This window comes from Clarias gariepinus, chromosome 19 (genome assembly GCF_024256425.1).
Source record: "Clarias gariepinus isolate MV-2021 ecotype Netherlands chromosome 19, CGAR_prim_01v2, whole genome shotgun sequence".
Lineage (NCBI taxonomy): Eukaryota > Metazoa > Chordata > Actinopteri > Siluriformes > Clariidae > Clarias > Clarias gariepinus.
In genome coordinates, this window is record NC_071118.1 from 20,450,070 (window position 1) to 20,472,500 (window position 22,431).

Below are 22,431 nucleotides of genomic sequence, written 5' to 3' on the forward strand. Positions count from 1 at the left end.
CAAATATAATAATATTAGAAAAGAACAGGGCTGAATCTTAATTGTAATTATAATATTGTGATCAGCAAACAAAAACATTTTAAGTGTTTTAAACAGCGAGTCTGCATTATCTTTATTTTAAGTCAAAACTGGGACTTTTAATGGTGCACGATAACAGAACACAGTTATGAGAGTTAAAACTCCCTTTATTCCTCAGGACAATCCCCTGCTACACTACTACACTAATGACTCAACCACATCATTCAGGTAGCACATTGTCTTCGTACACCAGGGTTATGACTGCCTGTGAAACACTGGCCTCCCAGGAACTCTTATTTGCCCAAACATGAGGAACATAATCGGTGTGGCACTTCCACAGACAGATGTGTTTCTTTCGCAAGTTTATGATAAATTATCCATTGCTTTTTCAAGGACCAGGTGTTTTATTTGCTGAACGTTTACAGGAACGACAGCAGTGGTCTCCTAACCACCTCAGCAGGGATTGTCATTCACGGATGTATGTCCTTTTTTACTTCCTCTTTGGTAATAAATCCTGTACTAATTGTTTATACATACTTTATTACGGCAACTTCTTATTGCGAGTGGTGCCCTGACTGAATGACCACATTCCAAATTAATGCTTAAAAAGATTTATATTTCTAGGAAATCTATTTGGGTCTCTATTTTTTCACTTTATTTTAAATTACTGACTTTTTTACTTTTTTACCTGGTAACTGTGTGCAAATGGCTTACTGCTGTGAGCTCAGACATCATTCGTATGTATGATTTACTATGTGATATTAAAAAAACCTAAGTGAGTGTGCTTGTCAAACTTGAATTCAGCAGAAATAATAAACAGTAATGGCTAACACTCAGAAATGGAAGGCAGCCCATTAGAGAACTCAATTCTTTTCTCTCACACACAACAAATGCCTTCATAATCTTAGTCTACCAAACAGATCACCATTTAAGCAGAAATCTAAAATTGTGTTAGCATTAAAAGCTACACTTGGTGTATGATTGTGGTAGACACTCACATCTATAAAGGAGGCATTGACATAGTCTGTATTCTCCTCACCACGCTTTACAGGAATGATCACTCGATTAAACTCATCTGAAAGAGAGAAAATATAAAGCATTAATTTCTAAGCTACTAGGACTGACTATTTACACAAGCGCACAGAAGCACAGGCACACAAAGCTTACATGGAATGATCTGCAGCACACGGTTCTTCTTCATGTTGGCCGGAAGGTTCCCAGTTCTCATCTTATCATTTTGGATCTTTATAGAGGTGAGTTTCTAAGGGGGACAAACGTTCGGATATAGACAGAGATGAAGTACAGAAACTTTTGATTCATAATAAAAATCGTTCTTGACATTAAAGTAATTTAAATGCAAGCTAAAATTACAAGAGATGGTATTAGTCATGCAAGGGTATAAGGAGTTTCTTTTCCGCAATTTATGTGATTTAAAAAAATGCTATGTTTAATACTGTTGATTATTTCACATAGACAGGTTGTTGTGATGTTTGCCCTGCTTTATTTTCTAAATCTTTAAATTTGCCCCCTACCCATTTTTCCTTTTCCACTCCACCCAAACTCATATAGCATAAATCTGCCAGTGAAATGTCACGAGCAGCGGCTACTCGCAAGCACTACCGCTAAAGCACTACCACTGGCTGGGTCACACCCACCTTAAACTCCGCCTCCAGTCCACCACAACCGGCTCCAGGTAAAGGAGCGTAGAGTTTGGCTAGGTGAGACTCTAAAGAGGTGACCTCCAGCTCGGTGTCTCCATACAGGTAGTGTTCCAACAGAGCCTGGAAAATAAATACGTACTGCATCTGTGGAAGAGAGGCAGAAAGAAAGAGGAAAAACGCGGTTAAAGCTTATCCTGTCTGACAGCTCGAGCTTAAAAAAATGGCATATTAGGGATGGGAATCACAAGACACCAGTGGATAAGATACATCACAATACCTAGATCCTGATTCGATTTGCATTGAGATTATGCAAGTATATGCCCGTACCTGATTTTTATCTCTTTCTACATTGTAAAGCTATGATGAAGGCGTCCAAAATATGGAATAATCTCATTTAAACAGTTATTCAACAGTGTCAGCTACTCATCATCTGTAAAGCCTGGCTTGATGCAAATGCCTTTGACAATGTTGTTCTGGCAAGAACTGTTCCGTGAAGGCTAGCCTATGTGTCAACAACTGACTGTTTTTGTTGGTACATAATAGTTTTGAAATCCTCAGTATTGCTGAAGAATGTAGAAAATATTCATTGAACAAAAACAAAAAAATTTGCAAGTGATCTCAAACTTTTGAGCGATTATGTGTGTGTATATACAACCTCACACACACACTGTATAGCATAAACACATAAATAGTTACAATTCTAAACAAGCTCAGCAAATTATTTGCTCCTAGTGTGTGTGAATAGTTTAGAGCACACCACCTGCAGGATTTTCGGGGAACTGCAACATGTTAGCACTAATTGCAAAGCTAAAAAAAAAAATTTGATTAAAAAAATTACGATTTTAAAGTCAGTGTGGCAAAACATGAATTTCCAAACACAAGAATCATGATATGTAGGCCTAAGTAAATTGATTTTTGTCCAAACCCTAGGAGACATACTGACCTTTAAAACAGCTGATGTACCCAATTCCAAAACCTTAACCTCACATTGTATGAGCATTTGAGTGAAATAATATTAATCTGTTTAGGAGTTGGTTTAGGAATCAATATAAGTATCAGAAAAAAAAATCTCTTGTAAATTTAATTATCTTCTTAAACCCTTATGGAACGATTGGGGTTCCCCGTACATTTGTGACACTTGGTTGGCCCAACCAGGTCTAAGGATGACCACCTGAATGTTATGATTCAAAGTATAGTTTTTGCCAAACACCAACATGTCTTTTTAATAAATTAATTAATAAAAAAAAATTCAACAAAGACAAGAGATGAAGGGAGAAAGGGAAACCTGTTCCTGAAGCTAGACGCAATGTGATGAGTGTAGCCTGCCACAATCATTTTATTATACCAGATCCAAGAGGACTGCCGCTCTGACTTAGTACAATAAAGCATTTATGCAATGGAATGTGCCTGATCTCATTCATATCGATGTTTCATGCTAAAAGTGATGAGAGGTGTCAATATCATCAGCCACCTCAAAATCTTTATAACTGACCTGTGTGCTTAAATCTGGAACAGTAACTCGAAACCGAGATTTTATAAGAAGACAGGTAGCCTGTCAGTAAGACAAGTGAAATGAGGATAAGGGTAAGCTAACAGTATACTTCAGGTGGGACAGGGGATAAACCACATGACATGAAATTTAACAGGCTTGGTTAAGAATCTCATCACCGTACTGGTCTTCTGTAAATGTCGATAGGCTTCAAGCCCTCATTCGCAAGACATTTCACCACCATTTTGACTTGTACGACTCCTTGTAAAATCTATTCAGCATCATTTATATTCAAAATGCCATCCCGAACTCCAAGTCTACATCAAATCTGTAAGAAACTTGGGTACGAGAACAAAGCTGAACTTCGGCTGCTCAGGAATTAAAAAATGCGCCTTGTAAACACACTTAACGCAGTTACAGTGTGAAGTAAATAAAAAAAAGGCACAGTGTAGAAGCTGAATGTTGCTGGAGTGTGTGAAGTTAACTAACATCAGTCTGGACCATCTGGCACCGCTGGGCTCGGATTCTTGTGACGAAGCCGAAAACGTCCACCTTCCTCTCGGCAGCCATCATGTCCAACATTGCGTCGATTACGATGAAGGTGCCCGTCCTCCCGACACCCGCACTGCGAGAGAGATGAGGAATAAAAGAAGAAATCATGAAATGGAGAATAACACCACCATAAAAGTCAAACAATTAATACTTATAGTAAATTATATTTGAGAAACAACTATATTAATACTCTGAATATTATTACATGTTATTTAAAGGGAGAACAAAAGGAGAATGTCAGTTCAACAACAAATCTTGCCTTTTTAAATGTTAATATTCAACCTAAAAGCAAATCTGGTATAAAATAACAGGGTTTCTTTTATACTCATGCTTTTTTTTTCATGGGTAAAGGATTTAAAAATCCTGAACTAATTCAACACATTTTAAAAGGAGTTGTTTCTTATTTACCGTAATCTCTGTAGTTTGTTAAAAATATTTGTTCACATGCAGGTCAGTATACCAAACTAACAGTATATATATATTTGCATGTTTCTGTACAAACTGATTCTAATTGTAAAAAGAATCGAATAGGAAAAAATGGACATAGCAGTTGTGTGTTGATCTTATGAATCATCATGGATTAACAATTTGCTAGATCAGATTGGACTGTCTCATGTTCTGTGAGGCCGATATTGCATACACAAAAAAAGAACAAGCACCTGCAGTGCACCACTATGGGTCCAGCATACTGTGGGTTGCACGCTTTAACCTTTTTAAGGAACTTAAGCATGCCGATAGGGGTAAAGGGCACTCCAAAATCTGGCCAGCTGGTGAAATGGAACTGAGTCACCAGCCTCTGGGGCTTCTTCCCGGACACATCCCCCACCTACAGACACAAAACAAGGAGAACAAATTTGAGATAAACAGTGTATATGCCAAGTAAGCACATACACAACTCTTACCACTATAAAGACTGTCTAAACACACAACTATACTGCTTTTTAAATGCTCTGTCTGGAATACACAGTCCAACTCTAAGATCTGGAACAGAAAAGTTCATTCTGTTGTTTTCTGCTGAAATGAAAGACATTTGAGTGTGACCAGAAGATGAATATGAGGTGATTAAGGAAAACCCAAGACAACAATGACATCACTAACAATCTCTACAGGGCAGAGGTGGATGTATGAGAATCCACAGTTTAAGGAAGATAACGGAGGTGTAGAGGCCATGCCACAAGATGCTAATCACTTAATACCAATAAGTTGCAGAAGGCCAGATAGATAGATAGATAGATAGATATATATAGACAGGTATATAGACAGAGAAACAGATACTTTATCGATTCTGAAGGAGGATGGGAATTAATTAAGAAATGAGGTAGAAACATTTTGGAAAGATGATAGAAAGCCCACCGGGATGAATTGAGAGAAGTCTCACACTGCCAACAAAAAGGATTTAACCAAGGGTTAAAAAAAATGGTTTTAGACTGGACAAGTCTATCACCGGACCTAAATCCAAATGGGCATTTCACTTCTGACAGAGATTAAAGAAACATACACAACAATAAACAAAACTAACAATGAAAGACCCTGCAGTATAACCCGGGAATACAATCACAGATAAAGCAACAGTTTGTGATGGAAGTAAGTCACACGCCCAGAAAGGCATATGAACCATATATTGTCCCTATGGCTTTCCATGGCTTCTAGAGGGGGCCGTGAAGTTTAGTCCACCAGTTTTATTCCAGGAGGTAGAAGTACAAGACTTGAAGTAACACCTTTATCATAGCAGAAGCCAAATGTTTTGTTAATAAGTTTCTACAAATCATGACATAAGACCTCAGTCTTTTGACAAGGTTTGAGCTAGTATGGATCAAGCCGTTCAGATCCAATACCTGCTGAATGCAAAACTTGCGGACGGTGTAGTCCACCAGCACAGTCATGTCCTCCACAGAAACGCGGATGTTCCCATATGTCCAGCATCCCTGATCCGGCCAATACTGAGCACATTTACACTGAAACACACCAGCCACATTCTCAGCATTGCAATCATCACTGTTTTCCAAAATAATCATACCAATAAAAAATATATATATTAATAAATTCATGACACTCAAACTGTTTCCTTAAACAGTCACACTTTCACATTCTACGTTGCACAAAATATCTGATCTGAATTTTAAACCTGGTGAATTTGAATTTTTATCAAGATGTAGAAAGAATGATGCGGCTTTAACATGCAACTGGAATTTGCCTACTTATCTTTACCCTTCCATTATGGAACAGAAAGTTATATAATACATTACAGATAATTACTAAGCAGAATAAAAAGAAACAAAGAACATTTTACAAGTTTCTCAGGACTGTCCACCACATCCATGGTTTATTTTCCTCACCTTTAGCTACACAGTCCTAGAAAGAATTTAAAACTACTTTTCTGTGACAGTAGTCAGTTCCAGCAGTCACAGAAGGATATGCGAGTTTATTACTGGTTAAATAAACAAACGAATAATAAAATTATTGTATGCAATAACTCCAGCGGAGTTCCTTTAATGGGCACGTAGTGTTTGTGAATGATTGTGTACAGTTTCCACAGACAGATGTCGACAAGTTATTGATCGATTTTAAGGATCGGTCGTCCCACACGCTGAATGTTCATGGGAATGACTCCAGTGGGCACTGAGCCACCTTGGCAGGGATCGAATTTACAATCACACGGCCGTCTTTAAAATGTTTACACCATTCTGTGTACTGTACACTTTCTTCTGTAAACTGTTTTATGCCTTTCACAAATTTTCCATGTTCCAGTTTGGCTTGAACATCCTTCAGACTTTTAGCGGATATCAGTTAAAAACTGCAATACAACTGTTTGCTGGTCAGGGGGAGGAAAAAAAAAAAAAGTCAGACTAGCTACATGGCCTACACTAGTAATACATTTAATCTTATCTTTTTCTGATTTGCCTAATGGGGAAAAAGGATAAGCATTATAAAAATTTGTAAACTAAGAACAACACCTGCATATATACATCATTTAATGTTAATCATACTTGCTTATGACGCTGGCAATATTCAGATAATCTGTACTTTTTTTCAATTTCTAATATTTTTTTCACTACACCAGTGTACCTCCTTTCTCTCCTTCAGGTTGGTCACCATGACGATGGTGGCAGTATTCTGCTCCCAGATCATTCTCCAGAAGTCGTTCACCGTCTCCTCTTTTGGCCCTGACACACACGCATGCACACGTTATTTGGTTTTCACTCTACACCTAAAAGCTGCAAACCTGTACTTCACTATTAGAAGTAAAGTTAATGACGGTCTGGATCATTTCAGAATCTTTTTGATAATATGATTCTCTTTAATAATATTCATTTACCTTGGGCAGCTATAAACTTGTTCTTCTCCTGATAACCCTGTTCAGAGAAAGCAAGAAGGCATTATTTTTCTCAAATCCAGTTATTAAGTATGCGTGAGTAAAACCTGGTTCTTTAACTCACATTAATGTATGAGGCGTTGATGAAATCTGAGTCTGGGACGCCCTCTAGAGGGGAGAGATGGACCCTGGAGTGATCGTCTAAGACAGAGAAGGAAAAAGGAAGAAGAGGAAGAACAGAATGTTCAGTAGAGATTATTATCAGGAATAATAACAGAGTATAATACTAGTAATTGTATCATTGTTGTTACAAACAGTCAGCATTTTTTAAGGATCTGCAAAACAGTACTTTATGGAATGTTGCAGCCACATCGGTAATATAGGTGTAACTATTCCGGACTGCAATTCACTTGCTTCCCTGCACTGACATTATATCAGAAACCTTACTTACTGCACACTTGCTCACAATGGCAACTGTTATAAATACATGCTTATATGGAGCATCTCCCTAAAACACCTAGAGATTTTCTGAGACAAAAGTATTCTATATTATTTATTCTAAATCTTTAACTGGTACAAGTAAAACCGATTGCAGCTTACTGTATTGTTCCAATGTTGAGGCAAGGACTTTTTTTATTCTTATTTTTAGTCCAGTTAAAATTTTTTAATTGTATGCTAAATCACTTTGCAGGTTTTTGCGGTAAAACATTTGTTCCCATTTCATCAATCTCATTTAATTTAAATTAAAACAAGGTGTGGCTCTGTAAGTCTTTCAGTTCTGTAAGAATGATTATATACACATTGGAACAGGTTATATCCAGGTTGAAACAGCATGGAATATACAGAGAGAGCTACATAGATTGAATAGACTCGTACATTCACTAATCTCACATATTAAAGCAATATAAGGGGAGAAAAAACATGATGTATTTACAAAATATGCAACACTATATCTTAACAATGAATACACATAGGAAACTTTTGGATCCCCTTTGATGACTGGGTTCATGTACATCAACCAGACTTACAGGGCAGAATGTTGACGTAACGGTTCTTCTCCTTGTTCTCTTCTTTGGAGGCGGCATCACATGAGGCCTGGATGGGGCAAACTGGCAAGGCCTGCAGAGAAGATGCACAGAAAACCAGTCAAATGTCATGGATGGACAAACACCATGCACCAAGAACCCACCTGCAAGGTAGTGCGTTTTTTTTTTATGAACTGTAGCTCTGCTAATGAGCTCTTGTTATAGCAGTCTCTATTTTAAGGCACATGTAATTATCTGGAGGCACCAGCGGCACCAGTTAGGTGTATCCGAACGCCAGGAAACTTAACATAGCAGGTAATCTTGCATAGGTTTTCAAATATAGTTGCTCCATTGTGAGAGCTGAAGAGCAGCGGGACATCCGGCAGTGAGCTCGCAGCTGTCCTCGTCGTGGAGTTCAAAGGTGTACTCGCCTCTTTGAAGTCCCCAGGACTTGTTCCATTGCCCCGCTTGCATGCCGCTCTTCCACGTTCTGCGTGCGTGTCACAGTTACACTGCATAGTAAAGTCAAGTCTCCCAACAAACCCCAAGCTACACTCCCCGCTGTGTTTTATAGCGCGGGGAGAAGCCCGGGATCATTAGCGGCGATGACTCACCAGCCGTGCCTAATTCTGCGGCCCCGCTCCTTCGCACACTCCTGCAGGTAGGGGAGGCCGCCTATCTAGTGAGTTTCGGAGTGACCGAGGAGCAATATTAGATTTGGGCGTTAAATTTGGCTGTACATCTTTACCCATGCAAAGTCACATGTCCTATTTATTATGTTCATATGTTTGTCAGTGGCCAAGTACGTCTCCAGACCTGATAATACGTAATTACGTAACAACTAACAACAGTTAGTTGTTATTTTAAAACACAGAGGTCAGCCTTTCTGTAATAGTTCTTGCAAGAACAGTATTGTCAAGTGCATTTGCAAAATCCGTCAAGCACCATAATGAAACTGGCTCTCATGAAGGCCATCCCAGGAGGGCGAGACCAAAACCTACCTCTGCTGCAGATGAGAAGGTGATTTAGAGTTATCAGCCTGAAAAATGAACAATTATATATATATATATATATATATATATATATAAAAACACACACACATACACAATGTCGATCATGAACAGTCAGGATTTAGGCCTCAGCAACGTTATGTGGCAGTAAAAAGTCATCTGATGAAATGAATGTACTAAATGACCAGGATATCATAACTATGGAGTTTTTCTTCGCTGAAGGAACAAAAGTAGTGGAAAACAAAAACAGTCTCAAACTGTGAAAAAGTGATTCTGGGAACAGGAGGACTCATCAACACAAAAACTAAAAACACCAGACAGTCAAGGAAAAAGCGTGTGACTTTTGTTCTTTTTTTTTCGCCCACATAGAGTACATAACATAATAAAGGGAGGAACAATTGAGGTGACAGTGTTGGCCTTTGTGTAAAGCTGACTAAAGTTGACTAATAAAATAAATAACCTCATACTGTAACAGGGGTGTGACTGACCATGTTTGGTGTACTTTCATGATGACATCATTATGATGACTTTTATGAAATTCAAAACATTTCAAACCCACAGCAAACACACATCCCTCTTCAAAATTAAACTAGAAATTCTTCTTGAACATTTCAGATGAACAAAGTGATACACAATAATTGATAGCGCATGATGTCTATGGGTGTGTGTGTGTGTGTGTGTGTGTGTGTGTGTGTGTGTGGCATGTTTACATTAAATTCTTCCCGGAAGAGTTTGTTGTCATCAGCCATGCGGCGGTTCATTTCCTCCTCAAGCTTGTCCACTGGAAGAGGTGGGTACTTCCGGTTTGTGCTGGGCGAGCGGGCCAACAGTGGCACACTCTGAAGCTCTGTCAGGTCCGGCAGGTAGGAAGGGAAAAAACAGGGGAAAAAAAGTTTATTGTTTAGGGTCTTCAGAAAATACCATCAGGAAACAATAAGTTTAAATTTACATTTAGGCATTTGCCAGACGTTCCTATCCAGATCGACTTACAAAAAGTGAGACACACAAAATTAATTATCATACAGAATACATAATACATAAAAATACTTCAATCTTTGTAAATCTTGCAATCTTTGCTAATAAATTGGCCAGTAGTGGGCACTGCAGGACAGTTAAAAAGTTGTAACTTTACTGCTCCTTCTCTCTCTCTCTCTCACTTAAACACACACACAAAACCATTCACACCTCAAGGCAATTTATTCTCACCCATTCACCAAATGGCATATTTGTGGAAGGTGGGAGGAAACTGGAGAACCCAGAAAAACCACACGATCACCAAGAATGTGGGCACAAACATGTATAATGTAGCCTAAACACCAGATTAAACCTGTTCCATAATTGAATCTATTTATTAATCTATTAAGTATACTTTGATTCTGCTTCACTTAAAACCCCCTTTTTCTAAACATTAAATCTTGTCTCTCTGTTATCACATGCATCAGAAATACATATTTGGTCTTTTAGACTTTGCCTAAAACCAGCTCAGTTGTTTATTCCAGTCCGGTTCCAGTCACCAATCACTGTTCTACAATTCTTCATTTATTTCCCAATGAAACTAAGTACAAGGAAACTTTTTGCTTCCAGTGTGTATATAATCCAAGACGTTTTAATCTCATCTCGCCATTGCATGGAAATAAAACGCATGCAGGAAGCAAAAAAAAATGGGAGAATTTTTTACTTGGCACATCAGACAATCCATGACCAATGAATTTGCTGGAGTCAGATGAATAGTCCAATTGCATACCAGTGTTTCCCACACAAAGTATACTAGTATACACATAGACGGCCACCCAAGTACACTGACGGCTGCCTAAGTATATTTGCTGACTCCTTTTTAAAAATCTGTCCATCTGCCATCTGCGAACTAGTTGCGAACCATTTTCTCTCTTTTCTCTCTCGCTAGCAGAATAAACAGATACGGCAGCACGAGTTTGGTGTACTGAAACACAGTTAATGCAGAAGACGCCAGCTGCTGTAAAAAGTGCTAGAATGGCGTACTGGCGTTCACAGATACTTCTTTAAAAAAAATCTAAAATAAACAGGATGATTACCCCATAAAATTCAAGCAGCGCAGATCTGTGGGGCAACATAACACTGGAGAAAATAAAGCCGCTTATATGCAAGCCCTGTCAGTGGTTGTTAACGAGGAGGCTTTAGACATTACCTGTGCATTTGGGATTTCTAATACATTGTGAAGAACCAAAGTAATCATTACTTTTAAATGTGCATATTGTACTGCTGTCGGAATATGGAAGAGACGTTAAAATGTCCAAATTAAAATGTGTGAATTTTTATTATTATTACTGTTAATTGGTCACAAAAACAACCATAAAATATGTGATCTTATTATTCTCTGATATTTCTTTGCCTATGCAGGTCATTTTTTTTTAGTTTATTTAAACTGTCATGTTTGTATAGTTAGTTAAAGTTGAATTAAGTTTAGCTCATCATATTGCCAGATTGTGTCGACATCATATTGCCAGGTTGTGCTTTCTTGAACTTCATATAGCTATAAAAGGCCAACAACGCAAGTACACTACTCGAAATAAGTTAGGGATATTGAGAGAGACTAAATGGATGTCATACATACGGTGTTTGTTCCACTTCAGACGTATTTGGGATAGGGAGGCAATTGCATTGGAGTGATAGACACACCTTATTTGGTGTTTTCCATGTAATGGTCTCATTGTGTACAGGTGTGCCTTATATTGGGGGGGAATACCAAAAGACAACCTTTTTCAATGTGACATCAATTTCAACATTTTGTGAGTATAAAAAGCTGGTATTGTCAGTAAGTCATTCCAAGTTCATCATTCAAACAGCCATGAACTTAACGGACAAGCAGCGCCACCTGGCCATGACGCGCCGTTAAATCAGTTGGTAGGCAGTCAGATGTTGCTTGTGAACTTAGTGTGTCTCAAAGTGTTATCAGCAGACTTGCATCAAGACACAGAACTACTGGCAGAGTTCATGACAGACCCAGGAGTGGAGCCCCACGAGTGACAGACCGCAACGATGACCAGTATCTACGGACTTATGCACTCAGACATCGTTATCCAACTGTCACACAGCTGCAGGCCCGTTTACGAGATGCGAGGGGTACTAGAGTTTCCAGACAAACCATTCACAACTGACTCAACTGCTTTGGCTTGAATGCCAGACGACCGTTGCAGGTGACTCCACTGACACCAAGACACCGCCATGAACGTTTGCAGTAGGCATAAGACCATGTGACGTGGACAATGCAGCAGTGGTCTACCATCCTGTTCACTGAAGAGCGTCGGGTGACCTTGCACAGAAATGATTGTCGTCAGCGTTGCTGGAGAAGGCGAGGTGAGCGATACGCTGAGGTCAACATGGTCCCCAGGGTTTCCTTTGGTGGAGGAGGTGCAACAGTCTGGGCAGGCATCACCAGTCAGTGCAAAACAGATTTGGTTATTGTAGATGGCTCAGTCACTGCACGTTCTTACCTCAGAGACATCATAGAACCCATCATCATCTCCTAATTTCGCCAGCACAACCCCAACTTTCTGTTCATGGATGATAATGCTTCAGCACATCGTGGCAGAATTGTCACAACTTAACTAAAGGAAGTTGGAGTGCCTCATATGGTATGGCCATCAATGTCCCCTGACCTGAACCCCATAGAGCACTTCTGGGACCAGTTGAAGCAGAGACTGGATGATCGTACCCCACCCCCACATGACCTGGCAGAACTGCGTGTTTTTTTTTTTTTTGCCACAGAACAGCATTGCCTTAGAACTAGGGATGGGAATCGAAAACTGGTTCTTGTTGAGAACCGGTTCCCAGTGTTTCAATTCCTCGGAATCGTTTGCAAAATTTGCAAACGATTCCCTTAACGATTCCAGTGGACACGAATGACGTCATCACGCGCATTGCGTAACTCACGCACGTTGCGTAGCTTACGCTCAGTCAATAGTAAGCATGGCGCCTAAGCGGAACAAACGCTCAAAAGTCTGGTTGTATTTCACCAAAAAATGTTGGACATTCTTGTAGAATTGCCACAAAATAATTTGTTGTATTTTGTTAATTTTACAGAAGAAAACTAATTTTATTATTTAATATTTTTTTTCATTGGTGATGCTAATCAACAATTTGTTGTCCCTTTTCTTCCAAATGAGAATCGATAAGGGAATCGATAAAGAATCGAATCGTTAAGCCGAATCGAAAATGGAATTGGAATCCTAAAAATCTTATCAATTCCCATCCCTACTCAGAACAACATCATGAGACTAGTGAGGAGCATAAGATGTCGATGTCAAGCTGTCATTGTGGGAAATGGTGGAAACACCCGCTACTGACATTGTCAATTTTTGTTATTTGGGGCTATCCCTGTTATTGTCAAAATTTTGGGGGTAATAAATATTAAACTAATGAAAATAGTGTTTCTTCTCATACATTATTAGTAGTATCAAAGAGAACTTTTACTTATTTCACTCAAACTCAGAGCAAATTGGAAAAGCACTCATGTAAATAACAATACCCCTAACTTATTGTGAGTAGTGTATATTTTAGACGTCTGAGGAAACAATACCATAAAATATTCTGCCAGATTCCTCAGACTGATCAGATAACACCATCAATTCTCCCCTCAAGAATAACTACACACACAACAGGATGTTCTGTAATAATTCAGTTTGGGTTCGGATCGATCATTCCTTTAACACAATATTCTATGTTCTATATGATGGAGGTGTAAATGTAGTAATTTTGATTGATTACTGCCTCTGCTGGCTGTACAGACCGTTAACATCATGTGACATTAACAACGTTTCATGTGAACACCAAGTGCTCACGCACTATAATTTAAGTGCATGAGACTTTTCTCACATCACTACAGGGATGAGTAGTAAAATACTATTATATTTTCACTCCAGGAAAAGAAAAATAGTATATAATGTATATTAAAAATATATTAATGATATCATATACAGTGTATATCAATATTTAATGTATAGCAATAAATTTAGTATTACCAAGTTTTACTTTTCCTAAAGTTTGTCCCAGTTTCACCCCACCTTCCATTTGGTAAATTTGCGAAGATGAATTGCCATAGGGTCAATGTGTGTGTGTGTGTGTGTGTGTGTATTTAAAAAAAATAATACGATTTTGAAGTCATAAATAGGCACTTAACAGAATCATAATACATCATCGAATCATCTTTCTCCAATTTCTAATAACACACAGAAAATTTGTAAAAAAAAAATTGTAAACTCTTGAACTCCTGCCTGTCATGATAGTTAAGAGACAAAAATGTAAGCTTTTCTTTTAATTGAGGCTTGATTAAATGACCAGCAGTATCATTTATCATTTAAAAACACAATCCATTTCCATAGTTACAGTGATGTTTCCAATTTATAAGTGCTATAATGACTTCCATATGATCAAGATGTGGTATGTACATGATGTCTACAATAGAACATGAAAAAAAATTACACACTGACACTATTGGTGTCTCTCTCTCTCACACACACACTATATTTTATATATATATATATATATATATATATATATATATATATTATATATATTATACCACACACACACACACACACACACATACACACACCTGTGTCATCCGTCCTGCCATTGGTCAGTCTAAAGGAGTTTGAGTGGCTTCCCGCCTGCTTGTACTTCTTAAACCTGTTGTAACACAGTGAGAGAATTAGATACAAAGCCTAAGATCCTGCATCATCAATGAGCTTTTAACTCAGCAAGTGTTCAAAAGAGCGAAAATGAAACGAATGACGGAGCTGGAATAATACATGACATCACTGCTAAGGGCAGGAAGGTTTAAGAGTTTAAAAGTGAGGACTGGTGTTAAAAAAAACAAACAAAAAAAAAAAACAGCCAAATGTACATGTGCATAGTTTGTGCCATGACCTTACCTGAGCATGTAGAGAACAATGATGATGAAGATGATGACCAGCAGAGACGATAATGCCACCGTCACAGCGATGATTGCAGTGTCTTGATTCGAGGAAAATCAAGTGTTGTACAAAAGGTCCAACCAGTGCAGTGAAAGAAAGACACAAGTTAACTGGACTGTTTACATCAAACAATATGTACAATACTTTAAGCATGTAATATGTATTTTCTAAACCTGTACTATACATATACACTACTAGGGACTATAAAAATTTGTCAGATTAGACTGTAAGCAATGTAAGGAAGTAAATCACAATCTAACCGACTCGTAAGGCAGGAAAAGATTCCCATCCCTGGGTCATATCTAAGAAAATTCCAATTTTTAAGCCTTTTTTTTTTCTTTTGGGTTATCCTTTTATTAACATAGACTGCCTGACTCAAAAAAGGGTACTTCAGAGGGAAGGAAAACTAAAGAAACTGCTGAAATGACTGGAATTGGGTTAAGAACTGTCCAACACATTATTAAAACCTGGAATGATAGTGCTGAAGCATACTCCAGGAATCAAATTGTGAACGCGCGGTCCTGGGAGCATGAGGAATCGTTTTTACACATGAATTGGCAACCACAATGCACACGGTAAGCAAAGCTTAATGCAATCAAACAAAATATAAGTGCATGAGACTTTTCTTGGCCAGACAGTGTTGTTCATGAAAATATCTGCGTTAAAGCCTAACTTTGCATAAGCCGTAATTAGGTTAAATACCTAACTTCTTTTTCCCTCCAGGGATCAACTTTATAAAATTACAAAAACTTTAATATGTGCATAAAACTGATCATTTCTATTGCCATTTACACACCACTTTATCACCCTGTGATCACTTTAAACTAGTGAGATCTAAGATAAATCACAACTTCATACTGTATGTATGTTTTATTTAAACCACGTTCATGTTAAAAGTCAACAACAAAAATAGTCCCTACAAATAAACAAATAAATGCATTAATCTTCTTCTGAACAAAATATGCTAGGCCTATGCTAATCATATCTTGTTGAACTTTTTTACTTTTAAGGCTTATTATCAGAACAAGTAGACCAATCACACAGGCGAAAGCTTTTTTATTAACCACATCCACATTAAATCTCATGAGGCATATTATGTGATATTTAGCCTTCCTGGCTAATGGGATAGGTGGGCCTGTCTGCTTTTTGTATGGCTTTCCATTCTGGTGCACAAGATTAGAGCTGAACGTGCATTCAGCTTCAGCATTCAGTCAATTTCTGAATGTCTTGATTTCTGTGAGAACAGAACATTTTTTCAGTCAAAATGTTTTCTCTCCGTTTTGGAAATATCGACAATCAAAGTTATAAATGAGTGCAAGAAGGTATGCTTGAGTAAATCCAGGTCGAAGCTTCAAATATGCTTCCGTGACATCATGTGCACACGGAAAACATGTACTGACTTGGGTTCAGCCTTTTGAGTTCGTGCAAGTCAGGGACTTTTCAAAAGCGAAAACATTTTTCCAATTCCAGAAAACATTGTCGTGCTGCCCTTGCAATTTCAAATCCAGCTTGTTGATGCGTAAAGACATATCCGCCAGATAAGCCTGTTTGATACCTTTCACAAGTCTGCTGTTCTGAACGCCATATTCGAGGTTATGCCACATCAATCGGTATGTCTTTAAAATTGCCTCAATTCGAAGTGTACTTAGGCATTCCGTATACAAAATAATTGTTCACCTGTGGAAACCGGTAGGAACGGTGAAGCAACATAAACCTTTCACGAATTCACTTTCCCACAGGTACTTCACGCAAACCAAAAAAAAAGTTGTGGAATCTGAGACGTCTGTGGTCTTGTCGAGCTGGATTGAGAAACATCCTTCTGCCTTTAAACTGGAAAAAAAGCTGCTCATCAAGGTCTTCTGCAATATTCTCAATTTTTCAGTAAATAGTATCGTCACTCTGTGGGTGGATTTAAATTTTTCTGCTGACTTTTCGTCAACGACCTTGTTAAATATGTCCTATGTGGATGTTTCTCAGTGGCTACACAGTATAAAACTATGCAAAAGGCTAGATAGCCTTTATCACTTAATGTTATATCTACAGTATATGAAGAAGATCTGCCTATGACTATCATCTGCCTATGACTATCATCTGCGTGTTCCTCCAATGGTTTCTTTGTCTACAGTATTATCCGAGCGTCTTTTTATCTTGGTCACCAATTCTTTTGCTGCATATACACTCCTAGGTCACGATTCCTAGTTGAGACATGAATAATTTACAAAACCATCCTTTATCAAGTAATCTTTTTATGGTCTTGTCCCAGATTTTCTTAACCAGGCTAACGATTTTTCTCACATGATTCCCCCGTTTCATTGGGGTTAAGTTTAGCCTCCTGACTATGTCGTTTCTGCAGATGCAGTCATGAAAGAATCTGTGACAGCGTTTGAAAACAAGCGCCCCTGTGTGACTGACAAATGTACTGCCGACAGAAACTGCCATAATGACGACACTAATAACATCTCCTGTGACGTACTTATGGGCCTTGACCCAGTGTTCGGGAACTAATTAAAGTATTAAAAATATTTAAAAAATGATTTTACCTTCACCACCGTTAACTGTGGGGAAAAAAAAAAAAGACATGACTTGCATCTCAATTGCAAATAGTAGTGAGAAACATTGGGTAGAAATGATTAGATATATCCAGGTAACTAGGGTGATATATACTGTATGTGCAATATGTTTTTGTATTGCATTTAACAATATTTCTAATGGTATAAGGGTAACAGTAAATCACAGCAAAATCAATCCAAATGTTTGCGATTTTAAATAGTCAGTACACACGCATATACCTGGAGGAGAGTCGGTGTGCTTTGTGGTGGCGATGGTGATTTCTGAAATCTCTGTGGCTTCAGAATTTGAGGCATTAGTAGAATTATTGGAGGAGGTCGTAGTGAAAGGGCTCAAAGTTGTGGAGGAAACGGTCAGGGTTGTGGCACGACTTGTGTCTGCTCCTCCTGTAATGGTGGTAGGGCCTGGGGGCGGGGCACTGGTGTGATTAGTAGTGTTATTGGTCCGGGGAGAAGCAGGAGCAGGGGGAAGGGTAGAAGGAGTTGCAGAGACCCCTGGAGCTGGTAACTCTCCTGTTACTTTTGTGAAGCCCCCATTATCGGGTTGTCCGGTGGGCCGGGCTGAGGATGAAGGGGCGGGGTCACGAGTGAGGTTGTATCGAATAGTAGTTATGGTACTGAGTGATACAGCCTGCCCCTGATCTGAGGAAGAGAAATCAAGAGCAAAATTAAAATATTTCACAAATATTTAGGTCTGTATGTAATGTTTTTATATTATTATTGTATTATCATTATTGTATAATTGATTGGATCGAGTTGAACACATCGAGTTCAAAAAGTAAACTTCAAAAGCTACACTGATATGGGGAAAAAATGAGCAACGAAAGCACAAGATTCCAATGGAAAAACATTTTATGACTGCAGCAAATAAGCATTTCAGATATGTTCACATGACTGCGACTTTAAAAGGTCAGTTAAATTACAAATAAACAGTTGCTGTCACTGAGTCTGATGCTAAAAAACCAAAGAGATTTATTGCAGGAAGTGTCACCTCTAGTCAACATTTGCATAGGAAACACAGCTGTGCGACACGCTGCAACACTGGAATTTAATGATGTCTGTGCAATGACTTAAGCACTGGAGATCGATGAATGCTGTGCTTGTGTAGTGTGAATAACTCAGACACACCGAAGCAACGAAATTCAAGTACAGACTTATGTTACACAAATTATTTAAAAGACTGCACTGATTAATTAGATGTGATGAAAGGGGATCTTACCTGTAAGCTGTGTTGTTTCCTGGGCCCAACCAAAGGTCAAGGCAAACAACAGGAGCAGGGGACACAAACCCATACTGCCCTGGGGGGAAGAGAGAGAGAGGCTTAGAAAGTGTCGAGTATTATAGTCAAGTTTGTTGCAGAAACAGAAAACAGGAAAAACGGTGCCTTATAGAAACACATAAATCAATATAAAAAAATAACTGAAAAAAAAATTCTATTGTGGTCCAATATTATAACATGACGCTAGGACACTACTACTACGGCGCTCCGATTGGTTATAATAAAGGGATAAAGCACTGATTGGTTAGGAAAAAAAAAAACTACACTTCAGTGGTTTTCAGTGTTAGAGCTCCAAACCACTGCAGTCCTGTGTATGAAGGCATGAGGTTTAAAAGCCACAGCACTGTTATGAGCCTGCTATTTAGCAACACTCTGATTACTGTAATTGCTATTGCCCTGACCACTGTGGTAACAGGCTACCATAAGCTAGATGTGCCCAGCCGATATCAACAACAGCTGATCCAGTTGACTGAGGAGACGGACCCAGAGAGATGTGCAATAGCCAAAATACCGTACGTATGACAAGAGTATGGAAATTACACCTTTATCATGACTTAAATTTCAGAAGCATTTTGTGTGACATTTATGCCAAGTCATTTGGTGTGTACGTCTCTTTCTCTCTCTCTCTCAGTGATTCAGACCTCCTCTGCACTTCAGACCTGTCTGAATCATCCTGGTGTCCGGCTTCTGGTTGGAGATCTTTTGCGGTCTGCTTAGGATGGTTGTGGTGACTGGGAGCTTAACCACTTAACCATGAAGATGGTCTGAAGCAGACATCTGTTCTCTGGTACCCGAGCCTCTGATAACAAAAGCGGACTCCATATTTATTTAAACGCCTCTCCGGTTATAATGAACTTCCAACACACTAACACACTGCAAATCAATCCCTGCTATCTGAGATCACCCAAATAAGGATGGGCTCCCTGTTAAGTCTGAATCCTCTCAAGGTTTCTTCCTGTTGCCATCTCAGGGAGTTTTTACCTTGCCACTGTCACGCTCTGCTGGCTCTTCAGGGACAAACTGATTATAGTTAACACAAATTTCCTCGGTGAGCGGTAGCGGTGTACTGAGAACAAGTAAATACAATGAATGGCAGCTGCTGTAAAAAGTATAAGAAAGGTATACTGATGATACAAACATGCGAGGCAGAAAAACACAGTTTCACAGGGTGAATCTCTGCACCAACACAGCATCAGTCAATAACCGATTTACAAAAAAAAAAAAAAAAAAAAAAACTGCTTATACGGAGGCTTCAGACATCAAACTGGGCATTTGGGTTTTCTGATGTCATGTAGAAGCAAAGGCATCATTACTTATAAAATGTGTAAATTTCCGTTTTTCAGGAATATGGGAATTGGGTTGCAAAAATGTAGGACTAAAAAAAAAAAATACCTTATTATTATTAATATTGAAACAACCAAAAACAACCCTAAAAACACATGATCTTATATAGATATAGAAGTGACACTCATAAGATCCACACCCCTCTAATGCTGAGCAACAAACCAGAAGAGACTGCTTATATGAGGTCACATTGGTTCAGGAAATGGTCTCATCATGTTTTTTTTGGTTTGGATACGAGAGTAGTGAGTCATAGGTAGACTATTGTTTTGATTGTATTCATTAGCATTAAAGTTTATTGTCTGATTTATTTCGACTATCCATAGATTTTATTTTGCCATCGATAAGCTCAAAATGGTCTCGACTTACTGTTAAAGAAACCTAGTTTTCATTATGTTTTAGCCAGGTTAGTAAATGTTTTGCATAAAAGCTTTGCCCACTTACCTGCAAAAAAGTGCTCTGCATCACTCACTCATTCGCACAACAGTTACCTGAAGAGAGAGAGAGAGAAAGAGTGAATTCTGAAACTGCAAGCAAACAGATTCTCTTATATGCTCAAAGCATTCCATGCTACAGCAGACATTTTTCAACTAATAGAGCGTTGTCGGCGTGTGCCAGCTTGTCAAATCCTAACACTCTAGAGGAAGCCTATGGGGGCCAGATTTGGCCGCACGCAGCTTGTTCTCTTTCTACCTGTTTTTTTTTGTGTCAATTCTGAATTGTGAAATTACATCAGCCTGCAATCTCTCGACATAGAAAAGCTCCATGAGATGGTCAAATGATTTCCTGTTTACTGTTGTGTAAAGATGCTCTAATAGTAAGAGATGATGTGATGGAGGCTGATGCAAATGAAATTAAAGATTAAAATGATGATGCAGTGCGTGTTGCGGTCAGTCCATGACCACGAATTGGGCTTACGCCATTTTGTTGACATCATCTCACTACTTTAGTATACGCTGTTAATTAAGTCAGAGGGTCACTAACATTAAGGAATTAAACACCATATTGATGACTTTTTAGAAGTCAGCACTCTATAGTGCGCTCAGAAGTTCTTAAGGTTTTCTGTTTAGTAAATGGCACAGTTCTGAAAACAACAAATAAATGTATTTTCCGTTCATTGCTTTAAAGGCCAATCTCAATGCCCAGAAGACTTTTTTCTGATTAGTCTCACTAACAAGTATTGTTATTATGGCCACACAGCGGTTTGATCCCAATCCTGAGAGTTCTCATCACATTGTGTGTATGGGTACGCTCCTTTTTTCACTATTAAACATTTCAATTAGGGCTGCAACAACTAATCGATAAAATCGATAATTATCGATAATGAAATTCGTTGTCAACGAATGCGGTTATCGATTAGTTGGGCTGCTGACGTCACTAAAGACCGCGACCACAAGATGCACAAATACACACAGATACACAGCCGCTCGCGCAATGGATGTTACAGGAGCGTCTGCAGGATAAAGCGCGCGCCCCGAGTCCTCCAAGGTTTGATAGCAATTTACATTAAACGCCTCTAAGAAGACGGTAACCTGCACGCTATGCAAGACCGAGCTTTCATGGCATGTCATGCACAAACACTTAAAGAGAAAACGTGTTGGTGTTACGGATGGCGAAACGTCAGCAGGTTCGGTAAAAACTGTATCTCCATCGTGTAAAAGTTGTATAGTTTAAGTGCTTTTGTTTAAACTGTTTGCTAACTTCGGGACAGTCGCACTAGATCTGTTCACGGGCTACTCGCTAGCATCACATTGCGCAATCACCTCATGAGCAACAGTGATTAGTTAAATGAGTAGCTTAATTTACACAGTGCGAATAACAGTAGAATATAACATTTAGTAAATGTTGTGGTTTTCAGCGAATGCAAATAACAGTATATTTGTGACTATTAGCTTTATGCATTTCTACAGTTTTTTTATAGTCTACTACAAAGTTAACTTGTAATTTACTGTGGTTTTACTTATGCATACATCATTTTATTATACAAAATTACATTATTTTAGCTGTTTATATCTTATTAACTGAATATATCAGTGTATTTTTTAAAGTGTATATATATATACAGTGGTGTGAAAAACTATTTGCCCCCTTCCTGATTTCTTATTCTTTTGCATGTTTGTCACACTTAAATGTTTCTGCTCATCAAAAACCGTTAACTATTAGTCAAAGATAACATAATTGAACACAAAATGCAGTTTTTAAATGAAGATTATGTTATTAAGGGA

General features: G+C 38.5%; 1 protein-coding gene across 2 annotated transcripts in view; it reads right to left on the reverse strand.

Annotated features, from left to right (window-relative positions):
* ptpra (protein tyrosine phosphatase receptor type A) overlaps nt 1–22,431 on the reverse strand; it is a 54,234-nt gene that overhangs the window by 7,707 nt on the left and 24,096 nt on the right. The window contains exons 2-18 of one of the 2 annotated variants that reach the window (XM_053478296.1): nt 20,651–20,697; nt 18,806–18,884; nt 17,809–18,228; nt 17,560–17,574; nt 14,978–15,059; nt 14,659–14,732; nt 9,779–9,915; nt 8,062–8,152; nt 7,158–7,234; nt 7,037–7,073; nt 6,787–6,884; nt 5,556–5,675; nt 4,380–4,546; nt 3,658–3,793; nt 1,674–1,823; nt 1,186–1,279; nt 1,017–1,093 (exon numbers count right to left, since the gene is read on the reverse strand). In XM_053478296.1, coding sequence (XP_053334271.1) covers nt 1,017–1,093; nt 1,186–1,279; nt 1,674–1,823; nt 3,658–3,793; nt 4,380–4,546; nt 5,556–5,675; nt 6,787–6,884; nt 7,037–7,073; nt 7,158–7,234; nt 8,062–8,152; nt 9,779–9,915; nt 14,659–14,732; nt 14,978–15,059; nt 17,560–17,574; nt 17,809–18,228; nt 18,806–18,884; nt 20,651–20,671 — 1,875 coding nt within the window. In that variant the 5' untranslated portion in view covers nt 20,672–20,697. The remainder of the gene's footprint in view (nt 1–1,016; nt 1,094–1,185; nt 1,280–1,673; nt 1,824–3,657; nt 3,794–4,379; nt 4,547–5,555; nt 5,676–6,786; nt 6,885–7,036; nt 7,074–7,157; nt 7,235–8,061; nt 8,153–9,778; nt 9,916–14,658; nt 14,733–14,977; nt 15,060–17,559; nt 17,575–17,808; nt 18,229–18,805; nt 18,885–20,650; nt 20,698–22,431) is intronic. The other variant, XM_053478297.1, reaches the window with a different exon arrangement.